Source organism: Lichenostomus cassidix, chromosome 25, assembly GCF_008360975.1.
Source record: "Lichenostomus cassidix isolate B80296 chromosome 25, HeHo_3.0, whole genome shotgun sequence".
In the NCBI taxonomy this organism is placed as follows: Eukaryota; Metazoa; Chordata; class Aves; order Passeriformes; family Meliphagidae; genus Lichenostomus; species Lichenostomus cassidix.
Genome location: NC_139505.1, coordinates 287762 through 310172, shown reverse-complemented (window position 1 = coordinate 310172; position 22411 = coordinate 287762). Strand labels below are relative to the sequence as shown.

Here is a 22411-nt window from a genome sequence, read left to right as displayed (position 1 = left end):
CTGAGCTGCCCACTGCCAATGGGATGGATGCAGTTACAAAGGAACAGTATATTCCTGAAGAAAAAGGAAACAAGGGATTTATAATTGAGCTTATAATTTATTTACTTTACCTAAAAATCCAGCCTCTACAACACAGTGCAATTAGGAAGAGCAAATGGGGCTCACACACGAACATCCTTGTTGTTGTACAGGAGAACAATATTCTCTTTTTATCAGAAGAGAATATTGATGTCCTCAGAGCACCCAACTAACTGCTCAGGGAAGTTGAAGCATTCAGAGAAACTTTGAATCAGGCTCCAAAATGTCCTCTTTGCCTTTACAGTCTCTTTTACTACAGATCAGATTTGGTCATACCTGGGAAAGAGGATAGAGACACATTGGGAGATCAGATCCAGCTGGAACTCTGTGTCAAAGGGGATTCGGATGAGCAAAGAGACGAGTGTGCTGTGACAGACACACAGCTCATACACTGCCCATCCTCGCTGCTGGGCTGCTGGAGGAATGCGAGACCCTCAGGTGTGGTGTGGGTGTAACATGGTGGCAATGTTCAAAGTCATAATGTCTAAAGGCAAGTTCTAATTCCGTAAAAGCAGCTGTCCCTCAGCTGATGGCTCCTCTACTCCAGGTTTTGGTGTTTACACCGGTCAACAGTAAGAGCTCAGAAAGCAGCCCTCCTGCTCCAACTGCACAACCCTGTGTCCCACTGCCCAGCACAGGCAGGACAACCCCTCAGCCCCACTTCCTGTCAGATTTACAGCAGCGTCTCGGACTACCAGGCTGCTAAGCCAGGTCAGAGCTTCCTGCCTGGTGGCACAGCCTTGCCCATTCCCCCACAGGAAGACCCTGAGCTCAGGATTTAAGTTTTTTTCAAGGTGGTTCCTTCTGCTCTCCAAACCTTCCCCAGCTCAGGAAAATGCAGCTTTCCAGTACCTAAAGGGGTTCCAAGAGAACTGGAGAGGTACTTTGGACAAGGGCCTGGACTGACAGGACAAAGGGGAATGGCTTCCCACTGACAGTTAGAGGGCAGGGTTAGACAGGATATTGGGAAGAAATTTTTCTCTGTGAGGGTGGTGAGGCCCTGGTACAGGTTGCCCAGAGAAGCTGTGGCTGCCCCATCCCTGGAAGAGTTCAAGGCCGGGCTGGATGGGGCAGCCTGTGCCAGGGTTGGACAACCCCTCCTGTGAAGAAATTTGCTCTAATATTCAGTCTAAACCTCCCCTGGCATAACCTGAGGCCATTTCCTCTTGTTTTTTCCATGTTCCCTGGGAGCAGAGCCTGACCCCCCACTGGCTACACCCGCTGTCAGGGAGGTGTGGTGAGTGCGAATGTCCCTCTGAGACTCCTTTTCTCCAGGCTGAGACCTGCCAAACTCCTTCAGCCATTCCTGGTGCTCCAGCCCATTTACCAGCTCCGTTCCCTTCTCTGGACACACTCCAGCCCCTCAATGTGTCTCCTGGCATGAGGGGCCCAAAGCTGACTCCAGGGTTTGAGGTCCCTCAGCAGTACCAACACAGGGAATGGTCACTGCCCTGGTCCCACTGCCACACCATGGCTGGTACAGGCCAAGTGCCCTTAGCCTCTTGCCCACCTAGGCACACACTGGCTTATGTTCAGCTGCTGTCAACCAGTGCCCCCAGGTGCTTTGTTTTCCCGCTCTCCAGCCACTTTTCCCTAAGCCTGTAGCACTGCAGGGGGTTCTGGTGACCCAAAGACAGTACCTGGCACTTGGCCTTGTTGATCATCACACCACTGGCCTTGACCAATGGAACCAGCCTGTACAGATCCCTCTGCAGAGCCTTCCTGCCCTCCAGCAGACCAACACTTCCACCCAACTCAGTGCCATCTCCAAACTGACTGAGGAACTCATCACCACAGTCCTGCTTTTGCACTCCAGCCCTGTGAAGTGCTACTTACCTGGTCTCACTCCCAAGAGATGGACAAATACCCCAGTCTTCATCCCCACCCTCATCCCCCACAAGCCCCATAGTAAAGCTCTGTAGCCAGCAGCAGTGTGGAGGGATCAGTTTTTATTTCAAAAGACAGTAACACAATTTTTCAATTTAGTATCAAAACACTGGATAGGGTTTTTGTCTCCAGATTGGCCCCAAAAACTGCTACAACCAAGCAGCATGCTCAAACCACAAGCTACACACTGCAAGTGCAACATTGTCACACTCATGCCTCACAACCACAACACATCAGCAATGCACAGCGAGATGGCTTGTACCCAATTAAGACAGTAAGAGCAGTTCTGGCCAGGAGAGAAGGTTCAGCTCCCTCCTTCCAGGTAGGCAAAAACACTTCTCCAAGAACACAAGGCTGTTGTACTTAAGCTGTTAAGTGTAACCCAGTGATGAGCAATGAAGCTTGGTGCATCAGCACTTAGTGAAGGCAAAGTCAGCCCCAGGGTAGCAATGGGTTACAGGGGCAGTGGCTTCTCTAAGCCCACCAGGTGGAGGAGGGGGGAGGGACACAAACCCTGTGAAGGTTCAACTGTTCAGATGACTGGCTTGGCTTAAAAAAAAAATAAACCAAAAAAGGCACCTTTCACCCAAGTTGTTCTTCCCCAGCACAGAGTTACCTTAAAGCTGAAAAACTGAACTGTGCTTTTGGCAAACAGCTCTTGGAAAGGAAGTTTTCCCAACAGGCTTTCATCCCTAGCCGGGCTACTCTGACTCGCAGCCAGAACCATCACATCCGTTTCCTGCCCTGCTAAAGCAGGGTGGCCCAGGGCTGATTAAAGAAGGTTAATACCAAATTCTAAAGCCAAGAGCTTTGAAGTGCAGCTCACCAGCCTCACACATTATCTGGAATGTTTATAATGGTTGCTACAAAAAAAGGTAGTTACAAAATGTGTACATCTCAAACATGCTCTCCAAACATTATTGCATTGCTTATTTCCCTTAATGATGCTGTTTGAAGCTCTGCCCAACCTGGTGGCCTTTAACCCTGGAGCAAAGGAGATTTGTGTTTGGTTAAGTTGGCAACAGAAAGTAAACTCTGGTCCCCAGGGTTAGAGGGCAGCAGCAGCTGGGCCAGCATTGTGCGGTGGAGGTGGTGGCAGGGATCCATTACATCTCATTCAGGTCTAGCAGGGTCTGGTCCAGCATTCTTTGCGTGCAGAGATGCTCCTCTTTGGTAGATTTCAGTTTATCTGGCAGGAAGCAAGAATTGAGAGTTAAAATGCAGCATCAAACAACTGAGAGTCTTTTGCCAAAGAAAGCTTGTGCCAGCCCCTTCCCCGCACACTGCCACAGTGATCCTCGGACCGGCGTGCCCGGCTGGGTGCAGCTGGAAGCTCTGAGGTTACCTGGCTTGTGTGTAGCCCTCATCTCTCCCACTGCCGGTGCTCCTGGTCACCATGGCCACAGTGCACCTTAAGCCAGAGCTCTAGGCAGTGTTTCACATGCAGGTGTCTCTGACTGCAGCCATCCCTTCCCAGGGCTTCCACACCTCCACAGCTGACACACGTGGCCCAGCAACACACACTTGGAAACAACCCTGTGAAACTACAGCTGGTTGTGCCCCCCTTCCCTTCAGCACAGGGTGGGGATGCCAAACCCAGCAGCAGGGAGCAAGACTGCCAGCCTGGAGGGCAGCGGGGCAGGGGCTGGGGCAGTGACAGGAAGAGAGCGAGGAGTGAGGGAGCTGCATCCTGCCCAACACTACAGGCAGCTGTGCAGTCAATTCTCACATGTTCCTTAAGCCAGGAGGAGAGCAGATCAGCAGCTAGTGTTTTAAGTACGCTTTACTCCAAAGGTGAGCCCACCCATATCACTGGAGACATCCACACGCTGGGACGCTGGACAGACAGGCTGTAGAAAAATGTCCTTTAGGTAAAGGCAGATTCCCAAAGCCACTCCCAACCTCCCCAGGGCCAGAAACTGTGCACAGAGAACAGCCTTCCTCGAGCATGAGCAATGGCAGCATTTAAACACTCCCTGCAGGCACCCACGACACAGCTTCAGGCCGTGCGTTTTGGCACTTGCTGTCAAGATGTCTGTGAACTTTCCCAACCCATTCCAGGGCTCTGCAGCTGCACTGGGGTCAGGCCTGAGAAATTACTGCTGCCCCCAAATCTTTTTAGGACTCCCCTAGATAGAAATGTACTACTACAGGTGTGCAGTGTCTCACAGACCATAAGGTCAGTCATTTATTGGTAGAAGCCATCATTCCATGCACCAGGAAATCCTACAGTCATTTAGCTAATAGTAAATTAAGTCGTAGCACTTGACAGGCAGCTTCAAGCAGACATAAGCCTAACTTCACCCCACCCCTCATTTGGGGGGATGCAGCCATTCTGGTTCCTTGTAGGAGCCAGGCAGGACCCCCTGGACAAGCAAACAAGACTGCTCAAAAAACAGCCAAGTCTGGGGGTGACTTCACCAAGAATAGAGGTTACCTTTATATATTAAAAAAATGCTTAAATGAATTACAGGATAAATCAAAGTGCCTCACTAAAAAGCAGCAATTGCATAAAATTCGCAAGTCTGCCAGTCTTAACGATCAGATTTCACTGTGGTCCACAGCACTGGTGGTCGCAATAAGCTTGTTTAATAAGATTAGTGGGCCCCTTCTCAGTCACACAGATCATGCAGCGTTAACTTCAACTCATTAGAGAGGAGGCGATTTTTCTCAAGCTGGCTGTACAGGCGCTCTGCAGCAGCGACAGGATAAGAGAAACAAGAGGAAGAGAGAAAAAGAGAGAAAGGGAAGGTTAGTAGAGCACCAAGATGAGCACATTAAAAAAGCTGTCTCCATAGCATGTGCTTCTGAGGACAGTCTGGGCTATTCTCAAAGGTTTGTCTTTCTCTAACTTGTGCTTCAGCTCAGGAAGATCAAAAAGGAAACCAAGTGTGGGCAGAAGTGAAAGTGCTGCCAAAGATGTGCAAAAGCAAAGAAAGGAAGACGAGACACTAGAAGAGGAGCCTGCAGGTGGGCTGGGCTGGACACCAGCAAGGACAGAGACCTGGGATGTGCTTTAAGCTTGTGGAGCACATGGCAGAAACAAGTCCTGCCACAGCTGTAGTAGAAGTAGCTTCCAGAAGGAGCCACATCGCATTGCAGTGGGACTGACAGGGTTTGAACAGCAGGATAGACACACCAGAAGAACCAAAAATTACAACATCTCATCCCTGGTCTGTAGAACTCTCCTCTGAGAACATGCCTGGTGCCACATTAACAACCTAGACAGGACTGAAGGCAGCAACTGCTTCTGGTACAGGACAGAGGGACTTTTGGAGCACAGGGTCTTCCTCTCCATCTGCCCAAGAACAACTACATGAGCAGGGCACAAGCTGCCACTGTCTCTGCAGCCATGGCCTCTCCAGTCCCTGTTCTTACAGCCCCACAAGGGTCCAGCACCCACACACATCCTTGAGGCTCATGCCAAGCACTCATGCTCATCAGCAGCTCCATGGAAAGGGAGAACTAGGTTGGTCCCTTTCCAGGATCTGTCAGCTCTCTGGGCTGGGTGGCCAATGTCCTGCCACACAGCCTGTCAGCCACAACCAGCCACTACAGAGGCTCTCTGCCCTCTGCTCATATGCACAGGCAGAGTCCTCCCAGCCTGAGAGCTCCAATTCCTGCATTTAGAGGAATTCCAGGCAGTGAAAAATCCTTACACATCATCTTCCAGCCTAGCAGAACTGACCAGCACCACCTGCAGTGACATATAGTGTGCTGCCTCTGCTGGAGGAGTGAGCCTAGAACATAGCCTTGTGCTCCTCCTCTAATCCTTGTACTACGAGGTCCCAGGAATGTCAGGCACCCTCTGAAGGGGAGCTACACCATTCCTCATTGCTTTCAACCTCGGATTATTTTGCTCTTGAACAAGACCTGGGTAAAATTCCAGACAACTGAGTGGTTTACATGGAGCAGCCAAAGCATGTCATCTTCCCCAGACTCAGCTCAGTCCCTCCAGTATGACACCTGCACACAGGGGAAGCTCAACTTCAGCTTCACCCTCAGCTTCTCTCAGTCTTCAGGACCTGCTCTAACTGCATCTTGCTCTGCAGGAAAAGGCAGTAATGCTGATTGATTGTCCCTTCTTTAAAGTCACCAAGGGAAAAAGGCACAGCCAGAATTGCCAACCATTTCTGTCCTACCAAAATCTGGAAGTTGAGGGAGGTTGTGGGTACACACCATCCTGGCCCATGCCTTGCACAACAGCTACTATTGCTGTGAGGGACTCTGACTCCATGCTGGCTCTGAGCAGCCCCAATGCCAGTCTCCAGCCCCAAGTGATCCAGGCTGGTCCTGGGTCTTTAAAACAGCAGAGGACGAGAGTGAACTCCTCAGTAGGACTCAGTGCAACAACTCACAGCTTTCAAGCAAACATTCCTGCTTGTGGACAGGGACCTGATGATTCACCCACACAAGTTAGCAGACTGGAGTGTTTAGCATGATGCTTCCCAGACTTCAGGAACAGCTTCTGCACATAGAACACTCGCCCAGGTCTGCAGCAGCTACCCTGTGTTGGGCCTGCTCCCTTCTCTGCCCAGCCCCCAGGCAGCCTCACCAACTGTCCCTGCCACCCAGGGAGCCCCAGGACATGGGGAGCCCCGGAACCTGGCCCTCCTGGTCAGTTAACCTATGTTTGCAGCACTCCCAAGTCACAGCACAGCTCACAGGAACCAGCCCGCACAAGCCCAGCAATCCAGTCAGACCAGATGCCTCCAAAACCTCCCAGGGCAGACACTGCATCACCCACCCACATACCCATCCACCACCCAGAGTGGATTCCATCTGGATGAGTGGGGAAAGGGCCTGCCACAGCCCAGCCTTAGATAACATTACTTGGAACACCACTGTGCAGAGCAGAGCCACCAGCTCCCCACAACACAAGTCAAGATGCAACCAGACCTCCCAGTGTGGAGAGGGGCACTTCCCAAGGGCAGGCTGCCATTTCCCACCCGCTATCACAGAAGGAGTGAGGTTGAAAGGGACCACTGTGAGTTATCTGGTCCAACCTCCCTGCTCAAGCAGGGTCATCCCAGAGCACATGGCACAGGATTGAGTCCAGTTCATTCTGGAATATGTCCAGTAACGAAGACTCCACACCCTCTCTGGGTAATCTGCTCAGTGCTCAGTTGCCAACACAGGAAAGAAATTTTTCCTCATGTTCAGGTGGAACTTCCTGGGCATCAGTTTCTATGTGTTGCCTGTCCTACTGCTGGGTACCACCGAGCAGAACCTGGTCCATTCTCTGACACCCTCCCTTCAGATACTGACAATGATGGCATCCCCATTGTCTTAAGAGCAGTGGAACACTGCACTGGAAGCCTCCACATTAACAGAAGCCCTGCCCCTCCCACAGGATCCAGATGCTCAACCCCAGCTGCAGTTGGGTTACTTAGGAGTTCTGGGTTCTTGCTTTGTGCTTACAAGGCCCAACTACTGCCACACATCCCAGGAGAGTCAGACCACGCTTTGAAATTCCTTGAATGCTCCCTCCTTCCTTACCCAGACCTGCCACCAAAGATGAAGTGGGACAGGCTGGGGGACGTGAGTGTGCCTGGTTTATCCTGACTGCCAGTGCTGTCATGTGGAGAATGGAAAGGCACAAACCTGAGAAAGCCACGGGAAGTATGCCATGTCATCAGAACTCTGCTCGCGAAGGGCTCTTCGGGCACTGCGGCAGATGAACCGATCCAGAAAGGAAAAGGTATTTGACCAACCACCATGAGGCAGCACATACCATTTTGAGAGGCTAACCAGTGTTTATCATACCAGATCAACTAGCAACAGCACAGCGGTGACACACACCAGGCATTTGCAGCCTACTGCCAGTGGCAGTGCTCAGTGGGAAGCTTCATGCCACGCTCCCAGAATGATCCTGCAGCCCCTGCATGGGGAGGAGAGGGCTCTGCAAAACAGAGATTCCCTGGCTCAGATGCTCACAGCCCTGCTACAGTGCCTTCTCATTCCTGAAGCAAGATGCCATGTGTCCCTCTCCCCAACACACAGGCAGCACCTCGCACCCAACCAGTTCTGCCCCAGTGGAGACCAGCCAGAGCTCACACAGTATTTATTGGCTTCCACGCCCTGACTAGCAACTATCAGGTGTATGACCTCCCACTGCAAGCTAGCATTTGGCAACTGGTGCTGGTGCTCACACCAGAGCAGGCAGGAATGAGGAGTGTCTTCAGTCAGGCACAGCTCCAAGGCCTTCTGCTGCAACCCCCAGCCTCCTGTTTGACCCCACAGGCCCTGTCTGCAGAGCTGCCATCACATCTGGGAGCCAGTAACACACCCCAAAGAAAAATCCAGCGTGCTAGTGAGGTCTGCATTCCACCGAGGGTGACATCGGTTTCAAGGCAATGCTGAAACAGTTATTCTAAAGCAGCGAGTTGTCACTAGAAACCCATTTCTCAAAAGCACCAGCCATTTATACAAGAACTGTTTTCCTTAAAAAAGGTGACATCATGCTTGAGCAAGTGGCAAGAGAAATACAGAAGGAGCTTTATGGCTCCACACAAGATACGCAGATGAGAACAACACCCTCCCAGCTCCCCCAACACGGAAAGGCAGCCCCTCAGAGCAGGCCGTGTCTGGCACAGCAGATCACACAAAGGGAGCTTTGTTTGGGAGCAAGTGCAGCAGAACTGGGGGGCTGCTGCTGCTGCTATCAAGCTTCAGTGTCTTTACAGCACCCGTTCCCAGGAATGCCCTGTGCACAGTAACTGGAAAAAGGTACTGGAATTCAGAGTGAGATGACGAGAGCACGAATGCAGGGTGCAGATGCAGAATAAGCCACCAAGCAGAGAGACAAATCCAAAGTGGAGTTTGGAATCGCAAGACTTATCTGTGTGAGACAGAAGGAGACACTAATTTTAAAAGAAGCTTCAGTATTTGTGCACAGTAAACTCTGCTTAGGGGACTTTGGGACACTTGTGTTAAGGCTCTTCTCTGTGGGGTGAGGACCTGGTCTCTCCTCGGTTAGTGCAAGGACCGGACAGAGCAGTTGTTAGCAGCACCCACTGCAGATCTGAACACAAAGCTGAGGAGCAAAGTTGCAGAAACACACAAGTTCAGCTACTTCCACAGATCAGTTCATGATCTGGCCCATCTCAACCTTGTTGTGGCAATTCCTAAGGAATCCACCTGAGCACTATCCACAGCCTCTTCCAGAAGGAATCCTGAGACCATGGCCCAGTGACTCCAGCAGATGACAAAGCCACATTTCCTGAGAAAGCCTTTCCCAGTGGGAATGGGAAGTGCACTCAAATTTAAGTCAGAACCCTCTCAGGCCAGCACAGCACTTGGTTACACATGCAGATCACAAGGACCTAGAGTTAGAGGATGGCATGCTGGGGCACCTTGGGCAGATCTGTAGAAGTAACCTGGACGGTACAGCACCGTCGATTCTCCAACTACGGAAACCACAGCAAACCAAGCAAGCACTGGCGGTCCAGCCTGCTGAAGCAAGAGGCGAACACCAGCCAGCTCATATTTACATGGAAGTCATGTCATTCAGGGCGTGGTCCAGTTCCTCACTAATTGCTTTGTACTTCAGTTTCTGGGCATAGAGCTCATCTAGAAGAGGTTTAGGAGGAGAACAAAAGGGAAACAATGAGGGAAGGCAAAGGAGTTCTTCCAACACTTGGGGGCAGGAACAGCAGGATGGGATTCACGAACAGAAGAAAATTAAGTTAGCTGTGGAGCCATCATAATTCCGTCTTCATCCCCAACAATGAACAGGAGGGTTCCAGCAGCCTGAGGATGGATTGACCCACATGTGCCTTCCAGGATTACCGTCCAGCTCCAAAGGCAGCAGAGCCAAGCACTCAAACTACATCAGCTTGTAAGAACAGGCTGTCAAGCTGGGTCAACAGGAACCAGTGACAGGAGGAGCAGCAAGGAAGGGCAACTCCATTCATTTAGGGAGAAGCTTGCTAACACCTAAGGAGAGCACTGCTAACTGTTCTCACCAGTGTCTCAATGGCTTGGGAGAAGTCAGTCATGAAACACAGCTGGGCATCAGAGGAAATTCCCATCCTGCAGGACACAGTGAGGTGGGGGAGAGGACCAGCCACACCAGTGCTCTCCATCAGATAATGGAGCAGACAGGCAGCTCTCTGCCTCCAGGGAGGGGCAGGCTTGGAACTGTGCTGATGCATCCCTGAGTCCTGCAGAGCTGGCACAGGCTGCTCCAGCTCTGGCTGCCTGGGCTACAGTAAAGCTGGGCATGCTGTTAACAGCCTTGCAGAGGCCAGGGAACTTTGTCAGTTGTCATAAACTAGGTCACTTCAGCAGCATGGCTGGAGACCAGAGCCAACTCTCAATCAACAGGTTTCAAAGGGAGCATGCAGAGATTTGGAGGAGTTTTTCCAGTTCCAAATTAAAGCTTGTCCTAGATCATGAGGTGGCTCAGAGTGCTGCTTGGCTGCAATTCTGGAACAGCTCAGCTGACACCATTGCTATTTCTAGATAATAAACCTCCAGAGTGACTCCAGACAGTAGGATGGTGCTTTCTATCTCCAAGACCTGGCACTAAAAGATCACAAGAGCACACCTGCAGTCAAGGTAGGAGGATGGTGCTTTCTATCTCCAAGACCTGGCACTATAAGACCACAACGGCACACTTGCGGTCAAGGTAGGAGGCCCATAAGGGTTTTGGTTTTCCAGCACCACCACTCCAGCCACAGCAATCCACAGAAGAACCTAGCCAGAGTCCCAGATTTAAGAGAGGCAGCTGGAACCTGCTCCTTCTGTGGCTTGGGGCAAGGTTCTGCGATGGCTGGCCTCAGGTGTGCTCCTGAAGAACTGTGTGAAGGCATGGGAGGAGGAAAAGAACCCACCCTTGGCACAGGCTGGCCACCTTGTGGATTGAACTGCAGGCAATTTAACCTTGATTCAGGTCTCATCCTGGGGAGTCTAAGTCTTCATGGGGGCTGTTTCAAGACTCACTGACTCCTGTGGTTGCCTTGCAAGACACTGTTTGCAGTAGCCAGCATGTGCATGATGTACTGCACACAAGGATGTTATTGTGACCATTTCCTACTAGTTCAGGTGTTTCTTTCCTATGCCACTCCTGAATTAATTGGATTAAACTGGAGCAAGCACAGGGATCTAGTTACATTCCTGAGGACACCACTACCAAAATATACCAGCTATCTAGATAAGGTAAGGAGTCTGGATCAAGAGCTTGAGACCTGTCTCAGCACAGCCAGGGAACTGTTTTCAGAGTAGATACACAGGGCAGGACTTTTGCCAAGCCTCACCTTGGAGGCCAAGTTGGGTTATGCTCCAAGTACTGAAGAGCACAGCAGCCTCTCCACTCTCCAGCTACCTGACAGATAGCCTTCCTTAGCTTCTCACTCCTCAACACATATTCCTTGGTTTCCTATCCCCAGAATGTACCTTCCAGATCATCAATGGTCTTCTCCAGCTTGGCTACAGAGCGTTCAGCAAATTCAGCACGGGTCTCTGCCTGTCAGACAGAAATAAGCCAGTTAGTGCAACAGCTCTACAGCAAAGGGCATCAGCCTGAGGACGTATACACATATCTTCCCTCCACATATCTTCTCAGTCAAGCTGACGCCAGCTCACCCAGCTGGGCCATCCTGACATGGTCACTCACCTCTTTGAGTTTATCAGTCAGAATCTTGATCTCTTCTTCATATTTATCCTCTTTTTGAGAGTACTGTGGAAAAGGAGTCAGCAGTCAGCAGCCCCAGATACCTGCCACTCCAGAGAGCCCACAGCTACAGAGGGAGACATAAACTCCTCACTGCAGCACACATGCACACAGAACCTTCCAACTGAGAGTTGTTCACATCCTTACCCGTGTCCAGCAGGACTGGGTCAGGCAGCAAGTCCCACATCATGCATGGAACACAAACTTGGGTGCAGAAAAATTCCCATCTTAACATTTTAGCAGCTTACACATCCTGGCTGATTAAGTTTGCCCCAAGGCAGGGAAGAGCAGCCTGGCTTCCCACACCCCAGCTTCCACAGCCCTCCAATGAAATACATTAGCCCTCCCAGCAGAGCAAGCACAGCTCTCCTGGCTTACTTAAGACTGCAGTTGAATCCTTTTCCATCCCAGTGGGTGCTCCGCTGTTTACAAACCCTCCTAGCACAACAGCAATGTTTCTGGCCCTGGGACAGGCAGCCCTACCTTCTCAGCCTGAGCCTCAAGAGACTTGAGATTGTTGGTGACATTCTTCAGCTCCTCCTCCAGCTCCGAACATTTACTGTGGGATTTTGTAAGGAAAGGGGGGGGGGGAAAGGAAAAGAAGAAGTGGGAGGGAAAGACAGGAGACAAGAAGTGAATCCACATGCAGGGAAGACCAGGATGTTCTTTAGGAGATTGTCTGAGATCAGACTGGATAGGACCCTGCTTTGAGGCACTTGTGCAGAAAGCAAGGTCCCCTTTTGCCCCCAAGCTCATGTTTGAAGTATTCTGCCAGCACACGCATGGGGCACGGAGCTGAGCAGTGAGATGTGGACATAGGTTTCTGCCAGACCTGGAGTCTCCAAGGAGAAGTTTCATGTTTAGGGTGCTGTTTGTATGGAGGGAAGCTGTTCTGACAGACAGAAGGACAGCCACCACCACTCAGACAAGGATATTTATGGGCAGAGAAGACAGAATGTTCCAGGAGAGAGAGAGAGAGAGAGAGACGCAGTTAAGCTGAGGGGAGGAGCATAGCGAGGAGACCACATGAGCTCTGGTTTAATGGCTCAAGAAGGGAAAGGTTAGTACCTTTTCTTTGGCAACAGACAGACACTTCAAGTTCTGGTCCATCACTCTGATCTGCTCCTGCAGCTCCCGGCAATGACTGTTAGTGACGGTCACACAATGGCACAAGCCAGGTGGGGACAAGGTCAAAAGGAGCACCAAAACCACACCACCACAGAGCAAAAAAGGGGGTGGGGGGAAACACAAAAAAGTCATGGTCACAACATGCATGTCTGGGCAGGAAGCACAGTGCTGCTGCTGCTGCTGCATACACACCAACTGTGTTAGACAAGGCCCAGAGCATGGAAAGGCCCTGACCAGCTCCTCAAGGATCAGCTAAAGCATCTGGATACATGAAACAAGCCCAAACACCAGGATTTGTGTCTCTGCTCTGAGCAAAGGAAGCTCAGATTCCTGCTCAGCAGTGCAGAAGCCGGTAGTGGTGACTCCAAATATTTGGAGAGGCCCAAAGACCAGCCTCAGCCACAGCTCTGCCCTCAGCCACCCCATATGCTGCTTCAGCCCCTGGGAGGCCTCTGCCACTTCAGGATAAGCACTGTGCTCTGTAGCAATGTGAATGATCTTGTGACTGCACACACAAAGCAGTGCTGGTGAATGCTGAGGACAGGAAGGCTCTCCAGCCTCTATGACTAGGGAGTGCCTCTGTGCAAAGGGGCAGAGCATCTCTGCCCAAGGCAAATCGTATCACAGACTGCATGTCCTGAATGGAGCTAATCCTGTTTCAAGGAGGCGAGTGCTTTCATCCCTTTCCTTCGAGGACCTAAACCCACCCTATGCTCCAGGCCTTGTGTAACAAGGTTAGCAATGCAGTGTTAGTTCCCATGCAGATGCAAACGTGCCAGGTACATGCGAGCAGACTACTCACGACTCTGCAAGCTCAGCTCTCTCTTCAGTACGCTCCAAATCTCCTTCTATGATCACCAGTTTCCGAGCAACCTGGAATGGAGAATCAGAATTAAGAGGAAGGAGAATGATTTTGCACTTGCAGGCTGTGTACAGCAGTGAAGGGAATGAATGCCTGCAGGAGCCACTGCAGAGGCTTTTGGCCAAACAGAGCCCTGATGTAGCTTTGCTGAGAGCCAGGCTCTGCCCCTAGGTTTGCTGTCAGCAGGAATAGGAGTAAACTCTTCTGGCTCAGGTCAGTCATACCACAGCAACCAAGGGTCTCACCTCCTCATACTTCCTGTCTGCCTCCTCTGCGATGTGCTTGGCTTCCTTGAGCTGGATCTCCTGCAGTTCCATCTTCTCCTCATCCTTCAGAGCTCTGTTTTCAATTACTTTCATGCCTCTGCCCAATAGAAAGCACAGGGAGGGGAGATGTTTAACACAATCTTGGACAAGCCAGCAGTGCAATGAGTTTCAGAGCATTAACAGCACTGCCCTGGAAGCACAGTGCTTCCTCATAAGCCATGACTCCTCTGAATGCAGAAAGTGGCACAGGAAGGCTGAGGCCACTGGGCTGATGTGAATACAGCAACCTCAATCACTTGGAATTAACTGTTCCTTGGAACATTCCTCCAGCAGCTCACTGGGCTCCCAGGCCAAGGGAAATGCAGTGCTGCTGAGAATAACATGCTTGGCTGTCGTAGGGACTCGGCACAGGCGAGTCAAGCACTTCCCCATCTGGAATGCGGGAAGAGCCAAGTCTGTCTCTATGGCAGGCCACCAGCTTGGGTTGGGCTGCTCACAGTGTGTGCATGAGGAAGCACATCAGGCAGCTGGAAATGGACCACTCCCCTCTGAATCACAGGCCAGGTCAGGGGACGTCTGCCAGTTAGAGAGGATGCTGGCAGAGGCAGATGGAAGACAGGCTGCCTCACCAGCAGCCATCTTCACAAGGCAATGAACCCATTTATTTCCCCTCCTTTGGAGGCAGGGATGCATGGTGGTACATGGCGCTTCCTCACTCCCCAGCCTCAGGTTCCAGGATACTCAAGGCCATGAGCAGCCTCAGGTGCCAAAACACTCATCAGCATCGTTTTAGCTGCTCTGCATAAGTAGGCAACAACTCCCACATCCAGCCTTGATGCGGAATCTCCTCCCCTACTCTGGGAAGCCCAAAAAGTTGATGGCACCAGGCCCTCAGTGTTTGACAGTGCGAGCAGGAGGCCTTGCTCACCTTTCACTCTCATCTGCCGCCTTCTCTGCCTCTTCCAGCTTCTGCAGAGCCGTGGCAAGGCGCTCCTGAGCTCGGTCCAACTCCTCCTCTACCAGCTGGATACGACGATTCAAAGATGCCACTTCTGCCTCAGCCTGGAGGGAGCAGAGGACGGTACTCAGCCTGTGCAGGTTTAGCAGCTCAGGTAGAGCAGCTGAGCTTTGCCATCACGTCAGCAGCAGCACATGGGAGCCCAAAGCAAACCCAGGGTCCTTTAGCCACTCTCCCAGAGACATGCAGCACATTTAGCTCTGCAATACTTCCTGCATACTTTGTCTGCACAGCAGCTCTCCTGCAGGCTTCTCGCTGTTAGCCTGCGCTGCTCTGACAGTTTAAGCCATAAACACTAAGGAGATTACTTACACCAAGGGGTGCCTCTGCAACTGCTGGGATCCTGCCAGGCCATCCATCATAGACCTGTTTATCCACCACGCCAGAGCATGGTGACAGCTGCCACTTAGCACAGAATCAGTTTACTCGTGTGATCTGGACATGAGCATTGCTTGAGGCAAACCCTCTCACCAGCAGCATGAGAAGGATTAACAGGTTCAGGGATGTGCCAAGCTGTATTGGGTGCTGGCAGACTGGGCTGGCCAAAGGCGCTGCCCAACCTGGGGGCTTGTTGCTTCAGTGCCCACAGCCCCAGCAGAGAGCCTGCAGTGCTTGAGGCTTCCTTCCTCCTAGTGATTCACTAACAATCCAGAAAAGGAGCAAAGGCCTTCTCCAGTCTTGAGACACACTGAAGAGGCTGTTCCCCAGCAACAGCCACCTTGGTTCAGTAATACACATTGGGAGCTGGTGAAACTGCTGACAGCCTGCAGACATTCGCCAGAAGTGTGACCACAAATGTGACTGAGGCTTTAAGCAACCAGTACAGATCAGAGGCCATCCCATCCCCCAGCAACTGCCATCCATGTCCTGGTCAGCCTTCAAAATGGCCATACGGTACAAGCCAGCCCCCATGGTGCTGTGCTGGCAAAAGAGATGGTGGAGAACACAGACCATGCAGCTTTGCGCTCAGTTCATCACTCGTGTGGCAAAGCCACTTGCTTGTGCTCCGTAAGGCAATACAGCACTGCCATCACCCTACGGCTTGCTCCAGCGTTGAATCAGAATGCAGCCAGGGCAGACAGAGAGGACAGGAACTGCCCTTCAGTATTGTTGAAAACAAAGCACCTCAAGGCCAAGGATGAAAATCCCTTTAGTGGCACTCCTCTTCTGGATCAGACCAACACTAAACAGCCAACTAGAGACTTGCTGCAATCTGTTTGGGACCCTGGGGGCATCGTCTGCTCGTTCATGAGGCCCCTGCTTACAGCCACATCTACTCCAGCCAAAGCCCAGGAGAGCCCATATGCTTTAGAGACATTGACACCCCACCACAGCCACCCAGGGGAGCCCAGAAACCTGCCCTCCAACAGGTTTACAAAGGCAAGCAGGAGTGCCAGGGCAGCATTGTGATCTTCTGCAAAGACCCAGGCAAAAGCACGTGCCAGACAGACGTGAAATATCCCAGCTGCATATAACCAAGCTGCCTGCATGGACACACTGCTCCTCACCGTGCCCGAGGAGGAAGGAGCAGAGTGATGAAAGGCACCAGTGTTACAATGGGGCCCAACACCAGTAGTGTCCAATTCCCAGAAGGGCTGCCCAAGCTCTCCCCTCAGCTGGCACTGGGGCACCCCCCAGCAGATTCCAAGACCAGGCTGGGAGAGCACAGAACAGCTCCCATGCGGGTACATGCAGCTCCTCACCAGAGAAGTCCACACCCCTTTGGGCCTACAGCAAACACCCACCCCACCAAGAGGGGAAGTTGTCTGCCTGAAGAAGAACACAACAATACCTTAAACAGAACTGGGAAGGAGACTGCTTGACACACATCTTTTCCCTATTAAAGGGGCAACCAGCTGTTGAGGTGGAGGACCTCCTCTTTCCTTCTCCCAGGGGATGGAGACACCCCAGTACTGTTGGCCTCCACTTCCTGACTCTGTGAACTGCATCACTCAGCCTTGACTTCCTGCAGGCAGTGCTCAACCAACCCAAAAACCACCCTTAATTTTGAGGAAGTGCCTCTCCCCTGCTGAAGAGCCCTTACACCTCCTGTTCTGCTGCTCCTCCCTGGATACAGATGAAGCTGTCAGGCTTGCCCAGAGAACAGGGTGACACTTGCAGGCGACTCTTCCAGGTACCCCTGCTACAAGTGGCACATTCCTGTTATTTCATGTTTCCTTCAGGAAGGCAGCCCTGAACCAGGGAGCACCTGGAGTCCTGCAAGCCAAGAAGCTCATCCAAGTCTTCAGAACTCACCATTGCTTCCCCAAGAGATTCAAGATGACTCCCCAGGACCAGGCAAGCCCTGGGTGCCACACTGGGAGCACTGGTTCTTTCCCCTGAAGGAGGTTCAGGAAGCTGGGAGAAACAATGCTGCTATTGCAAGGAGAATTCCTTATGTGGCTGCAAAGAAAGAGCCCAGCTGAGGCCTGGGAGTGGCAGGAGCTTCTGCTATGGACCTGGGCAGCAGCGCCCGATCTATCCCCCAGCAGCGCCACAGCGCTGTCACCGACACAGGCTCGGGCACTGAGGGGGAAGTTTGCATTGCTTTGAATGCAGCAAAAGTCACTGCAAATTCAACGAGACTCACGCTTAGATTCGAGCCAGGACCTGCCCCGTGTCACCCCATCCCCGTACCCAAAATGCCGCCAATCCTGCCTGTGTCCCAGGCCCAAGGGAGACGGCCACCATGAGGTCCTGCCCGTATCACTTCATCCCTGACCCCAATCTTTCCGGTGTCCCCAGCCCAGCGGTGAGCGCGAGCGAGCTCAGATTCTGCCATCGTTGCTCCTTCCTTCCTTCCAGGCAATGCCAGCCCAGCCCCTGCCTTTCCCCGCGGCTGCCGGTCTCAGGGGCAGCGTAAACCCCCGCTCGCCGGGATCCGGGTAGGATGCGGAGTTCGGGACTGCTCCAGCGGGCTCCTGCGCTGGCCACATCCCGAGGGAGCCCGCTCATTCCTTCCATCTTACCCGCGCAGCTCCGGGCTCGGGGACGCACAAGATGGCCGGGTCCCCCCCGGCCGCTGTCAGTCCCGGGACATCCGTAACAGCGAAACAACGACCGGCTGATCCTTCCGGCCCCGGTGTCTGCTAAAAGCACCACGGGCGGGTCCCGGGCGCCCAGAGAGGGCCGCGGACGCGGAACGAGATCCCCGGTCCCAAAGGACACCCCGGCCCGGGCCGGGATGTCGCCAGCACTCCCGCGGCTCGGAACGACCCCTGAACCCGGGCGCGCGGCCCGTCCGGCTCTGCCCCCGCGCGGCGGCCCCGGCGGTACCTGCTCGCGGTTGCGGCGCTCGGCCTCCACCTCCCGCTGCAGCCGCTCCGCCCGCTCCTCCGCATCGTCCGCTTGCTGCTGCAGCACTTGGATCTTGCGCTTCACCGCCTCGATAGTGGTGGCCCCGGCCATGCTCGGTCCCTCCGCTCCAGCCCCGCCACCCCTAGACACCGGGACCGCGCCCGGAACGGCCGATCGGAAATTACGTCACTTCCGCCCCGCGCCCTCGGGCGCGTTGCCGGGGAGATGAGGAGCGGCTGCCGTGCCCGGGGCGTGGCGGGGGCACCGGCACCGGGTTTAGCGGGAACGGGAGCGCTGGCACCTGGCGGGAACGGGGACACAGAGCGGGACGGGCTCCAGTGGGATAGGAACACTTGGGAAGGGGGCACCGGACCAGGGGGGAACACCGGCGTCTACCCCACGGGCACCTGGGTCCACCGGGACCCGCCCCTTATAGGCGTGGGGGCACCGGGACCGGCCCCACGCGGGTGGGGGGACACCGGGACCTGCCCCATATATCACAGGGACTAGGCACAGCCTCTCAGGGCCCGGAGGTCCTGGCTTGGCTCCACACGGGCTTCCCTGTCCTGCCTGCCCCACGCAACCACCCTCACACCCGCCCCACTCCGTGGCCGGACGCCTCTCACCATCGCGAGCTGCCTGGCCGGGGGCTCGGGCACTGCCAGCCCCTGAGAACCCCCAGACCCTGCCGGAGCCAGGACCCCACAGCCCTGCAGCAGCTCCTGCTCCCTCCTTCCGTGCAGGGACAGACCTGTAGCTGCCAGGCTCCCACTCTGCTTCTATGTGCCAAATCCCAATGGTGCAACAGCCTGAGCAGAGGTGAAAAGCTTCCTGTCTCAGAGCAGATAACGCTGCAGAGATCAGCATTCCTCAGAGCTGGGATCTGTGTTCCTCAGTGTCGTAAGAGTCATGGAGCAGCCAAAGAGCTCAATAAACACATCACTGAACCCTGATACTGCTCTGATTCCCCACGAAGCCTATTCGGCAGTGCTTCAAGCACGTGGATAGAAAGAAATGGCTCCAGGCTGCCGGCCTGAAACCCTCGGCAGCCAGGCAGGTGGTAGATGTTGCAGGAGTGTTTGCCTGGGATGGCACATATGGCATGGCACATTTCCAGGGATGAGGTGGGAATCAAAAGGGCTGTGTTGGGCTGGAAGCAAGCACCTGGGAAGCAGCTCTGCCCTTCCAATGCTCCGGGGTTGAAAATCCCTCCACTTCCCAGAGCCAGGGGGAAACTGGGGGCCACCCTGCGTGGGGGGGGCAGCCAGGAAAAGGGACTGCAGGTGCACAGAGGGGGATCCACGAGGAAGCAAATGCAAAAGCAAAAGTGGTGATAGCAAGGAAAATGCCAACAAGGAGCAGAGGGAGGCAAGAAAGGTGTGAGAGAGGGAAAGGGCTCCCAAAGCTCTGCAATGGTGCACTCGACACAAGCTGATTCCAGTGCAAGGGTGGCAACAGGGACCTGCAAAGCAAAGCTGCAAGGTGACAAACGTCCCAGAGCTCCGGAGCTCCCAGTGACACCCTGACCCTCAGTGAGAACAGCCCAGGTGTTGTGACAGGGCTCAGCACTTCCTCACGGGTACAGTGGGAGAGGACGGTTCCTGCCTCCTCTGTGTCAGAGCTGGGCTGCATCGCCCCGACACCGGACCCTGAGACATTGCCGGCCCCACAAGGACTGCCAGGTCCTGGCAGGTGATGAGCGGGGCCTCATGCCTCGTGATGGCAGGAGACCGGCCAGTGGCTGAAACCCTGCACCGGTCGCGCCATTGTTTTCCTGGAAACAGCAGACAACAATAGCCGGGCTGTGCAATGCTCGCGCTGCCCATGCGCCTCCGCCCGCAGGGGGACGAGGGCCCCCTCCTCCTCTTTCTTCCCGGAGTTCGGCTCCTCCACCCCCAGTCGTGACTCAGAGCTTCCTGGGGACACGTGGACCCCATGTCCTGCACCTGAGGGGTTGCTCGCTGCCCGGCTCTGCCCTCTGGATACATCCTTCCCAGGGCCACTCTCTGCTGCTAGACACCCACACAGCTTTACCGGGAGGACACTGAGTCGGACAGGGACCTTCCTGTGTCCCCAAGGCATAGGGAAGGGCTGCAGTCCCACCAGGAGGGCAAAGGGAGGAGGGCAATGCTCAGTTCCACCCTGCACCCCATACGTACATCTGCCGCCTTCTTCTCTGCCAGCTCCAGCTTCTCCTGGGCATCTTTCAGGGCCTCAGAGTATTTATCCAGTTCATCCTCTGTCCCCTTTAGCTTCTTCTGCATGGCAGCGAGCTCATCCTCCAGCTGGAAGGACAGTGGTGTCATCACAGGTGGACACCACTCTGGACCCCTGCACTCCAAGAGAGCCCTGCCTGCCCCATCCCAGGCTCAGCTCGGCCCCACAGCATCCCTCCTGCCTCATCCTTGGGATGAGCTCTGCCCCACAGTGTCTGTCCCTTTCTCAAATCCCACCAGCTGGCAGAGACCGAGCCCTGGACAGCCCCTAGGGTGCCCTTGCACTGTGGGATGGTGGCAGCTGTCACACTCTCATAGCCCAGGCAGAGTCTGTGTTGGGTCTGGGCTAGGCATGACCCAGCATGGGCAGAAGCTGCCCCCTAACACCCCTCAGCTGGGGGCTGCAGCTGCCTGTCCTACCTGCTTGCTCCGCTCCTCTGCCTGCTTCTGCTCAGCCTCCGCCTGCTCCGCCCGGTCCAGGGCATTCTCCTTGTCCAGTTTCAGCATCTGCATCTTCTTCTTGATGGCCTCCATCCTTGGTGGGTCACAGGCAGCGGGATGCAGGACAGACAATGGGTGGGCAGGGCAGCTGTGTTGCCTGTGTCCCACTGACGGTTTATCAGCTTTGCCCAGCGCAGAGGCTTTGCCTTTCTTGGGCTGACCCGCCTCCTCACCTTCCCAAAAAGTCTGTGCTCAGGACCTATTGTGCATCCCGGGGGGTCCGGGTGGTCACAGCCTTATTTGGGCTCCTAAGGACAGCTGGGGCGTTATAAAAAGCAGCAGGTCTGCAAGAGGGGGTCCTACATTGTCCCAGCTCCCCCCTCCCCCCATGCAACAGGACACCCTGGATGGTGCCACAAGTGCTTCCTCAGGATGTTGAACTGGGTCCGTGCAGCACTGGCACGAAGTCTACCCCAGCCCCCCATTTGCCTTCCATTGGAGGCTTAGGATGTTTTGGTGGCCCTGGGCTGACATTTAGCCCTGCCCGGGGGGCAGTGTGGAAAAGGGCAAGATTAGCCTGGTGCTATTTTGGGAGCAGGGGCTTGGTCAAGAGTGTTTGGCTCTGCAGGGAGCAGTAAGGGAAACTGCGCCCAGCACCAGGGGCAGAGCCCCCCGGGAGCCTACTGAACCCTGAGCCCAGCTCCAGCCATGCTAGTGCTTGGTGTTGAGGTGGAGGATGCTGTTGGCAGCTGGAGGAGCAGATTCCCCAAGCGCAGGGAGGAATTCTCAGGGCAAGTGGTAGCACTTCCTCCGCAGCTGGGGGATTTGCAGCCTCCTTGTGCCAGCCCAGAGGTCCCACCAGCCCCGTAAGTCAGGTTAGGGTCTCCCATGAAAGAGACCCACTGCTCTCACCCAGGGACAAGTGTTGAGGGCTAAAGGGGTCAGCGCCCAGGGACCCAGGGGACAGAGAGCTGATGGCAGCTCCTGGCACCCTGGGCAGGGCACCAGGGAAATGGCACCCACCAAGGGCCCTGAGCAATGGCTGCACCTCCATAAATAACCCCCCATGCCAGGGCAGTGGAGGCAGTGGTGGGCACGGGGCCACGTGCCTTTGTATTGTCATCATCCCTGGCGTGAGCGGGGGGACAGGTGGCAAGTGCTGACCCCGCTGCCATCCCAAACCTCCACCAACCCTCAGGACGGCTCTGGGCTCCCCCTCTCAAGTCCCATGGAGATGGGTAGATGGGTTTTATTGCAGTAGTGAGGACTAGCAGGAGGTGCAGCACAGGGTGCAGAGGGCTCCCTCTGCCTGAGGCAGGGCACAGGCAGCATGTGGCCAAGTCGGTGTTGGGCGTCCCTGGCGCTGTAAGAATATGTTTGATATTTAGTTGGTTTTCCAATAAAACAACCTAATATCAAACATATCAGACAGAGACAGGGGCAGACGGAGGTGGGAGGATCCAGAGATCAGCTGCCTGCACGAGAAAGAGAAGGAAAAGCTGAGAGCTGGGGTGGGGGTGGTATCCATGCATAACCCCCGAG

At 54.2% G+C, this 22411-nt stretch overlaps 1 protein-coding gene across 15 annotated transcripts; it reads right to left on the bottom strand.

Annotated features, from left to right (window-relative positions):
- Window positions 1-2010: 2010 nt before the first annotated feature.
- TPM3 (tropomyosin 3) lies at window positions 2011-21025 on the bottom strand. 15 transcript variants are annotated; one of them, XM_085082598.1, is made up of 12 exons: window positions 20849-21025; window positions 20372-20497; window positions 14826-14959; window positions 13877-13994; window positions 13572-13642; window positions 12710-12785; window positions 11585-11647; window positions 11365-11434; window positions 9459-9537; window positions 7570-7633; window positions 3695-3815; window positions 2011-3154 (listed from the first exon to the last, which is right to left on the bottom strand). In XM_085082598.1, exons 1-11 carry the CDS (start codon window positions 20960-20962, stop codon window positions 3738-3740), a joined length of 993 nt encoding a protein of 330 aa, XP_084938724.1. In that variant the 5' UTR covers window positions 20963-21025; the 3' UTR covers window positions 2011-3154; window positions 3695-3737. The 15 variants fall into 15 exon arrangements, 14 of the variants coding, with proteins under 14 accessions (XP_084938724.1, XP_084938738.1, XP_084938726.1 ...); XM_085082612.1 differs by lacking the exon at window positions 12710-12785 and adding an exon at window positions 12125-12200; XR_014856530.1 differs by lacking the exons at window positions 7570-7633; window positions 12710-12785 and adding an exon at window positions 12125-12200 and having other exon boundaries at window positions 20849-21020.
- Between the last annotated feature and the right edge of the window lie 1386 nt (window positions 21026-22411).

Excerpts from the sequence above, each read along its gene's own strand:
- TPM3 (XM_085082598.1), bottom strand. The coding sequence starts at position 20,962 with ATGGAGGCCATCAAGAAGAAGATGCAGATGCTGAAACTGGACAAGGAG. Across the intron at positions 11,435-11,584 it reads TGACTGATAAACTCAAAGAG|GCAGAGACCCGTGCTGAATT; the intron begins GTGAGTGACCAT and ends TCTGTCTGACAG. Across the intron at positions 7,634-9,458 it reads CTGAATGACATGACTTCCAT|TGCCCGAAGAGCCCTTCGCG; the intron begins GTAAATATGAGC and ends CATCTGCCGCAG.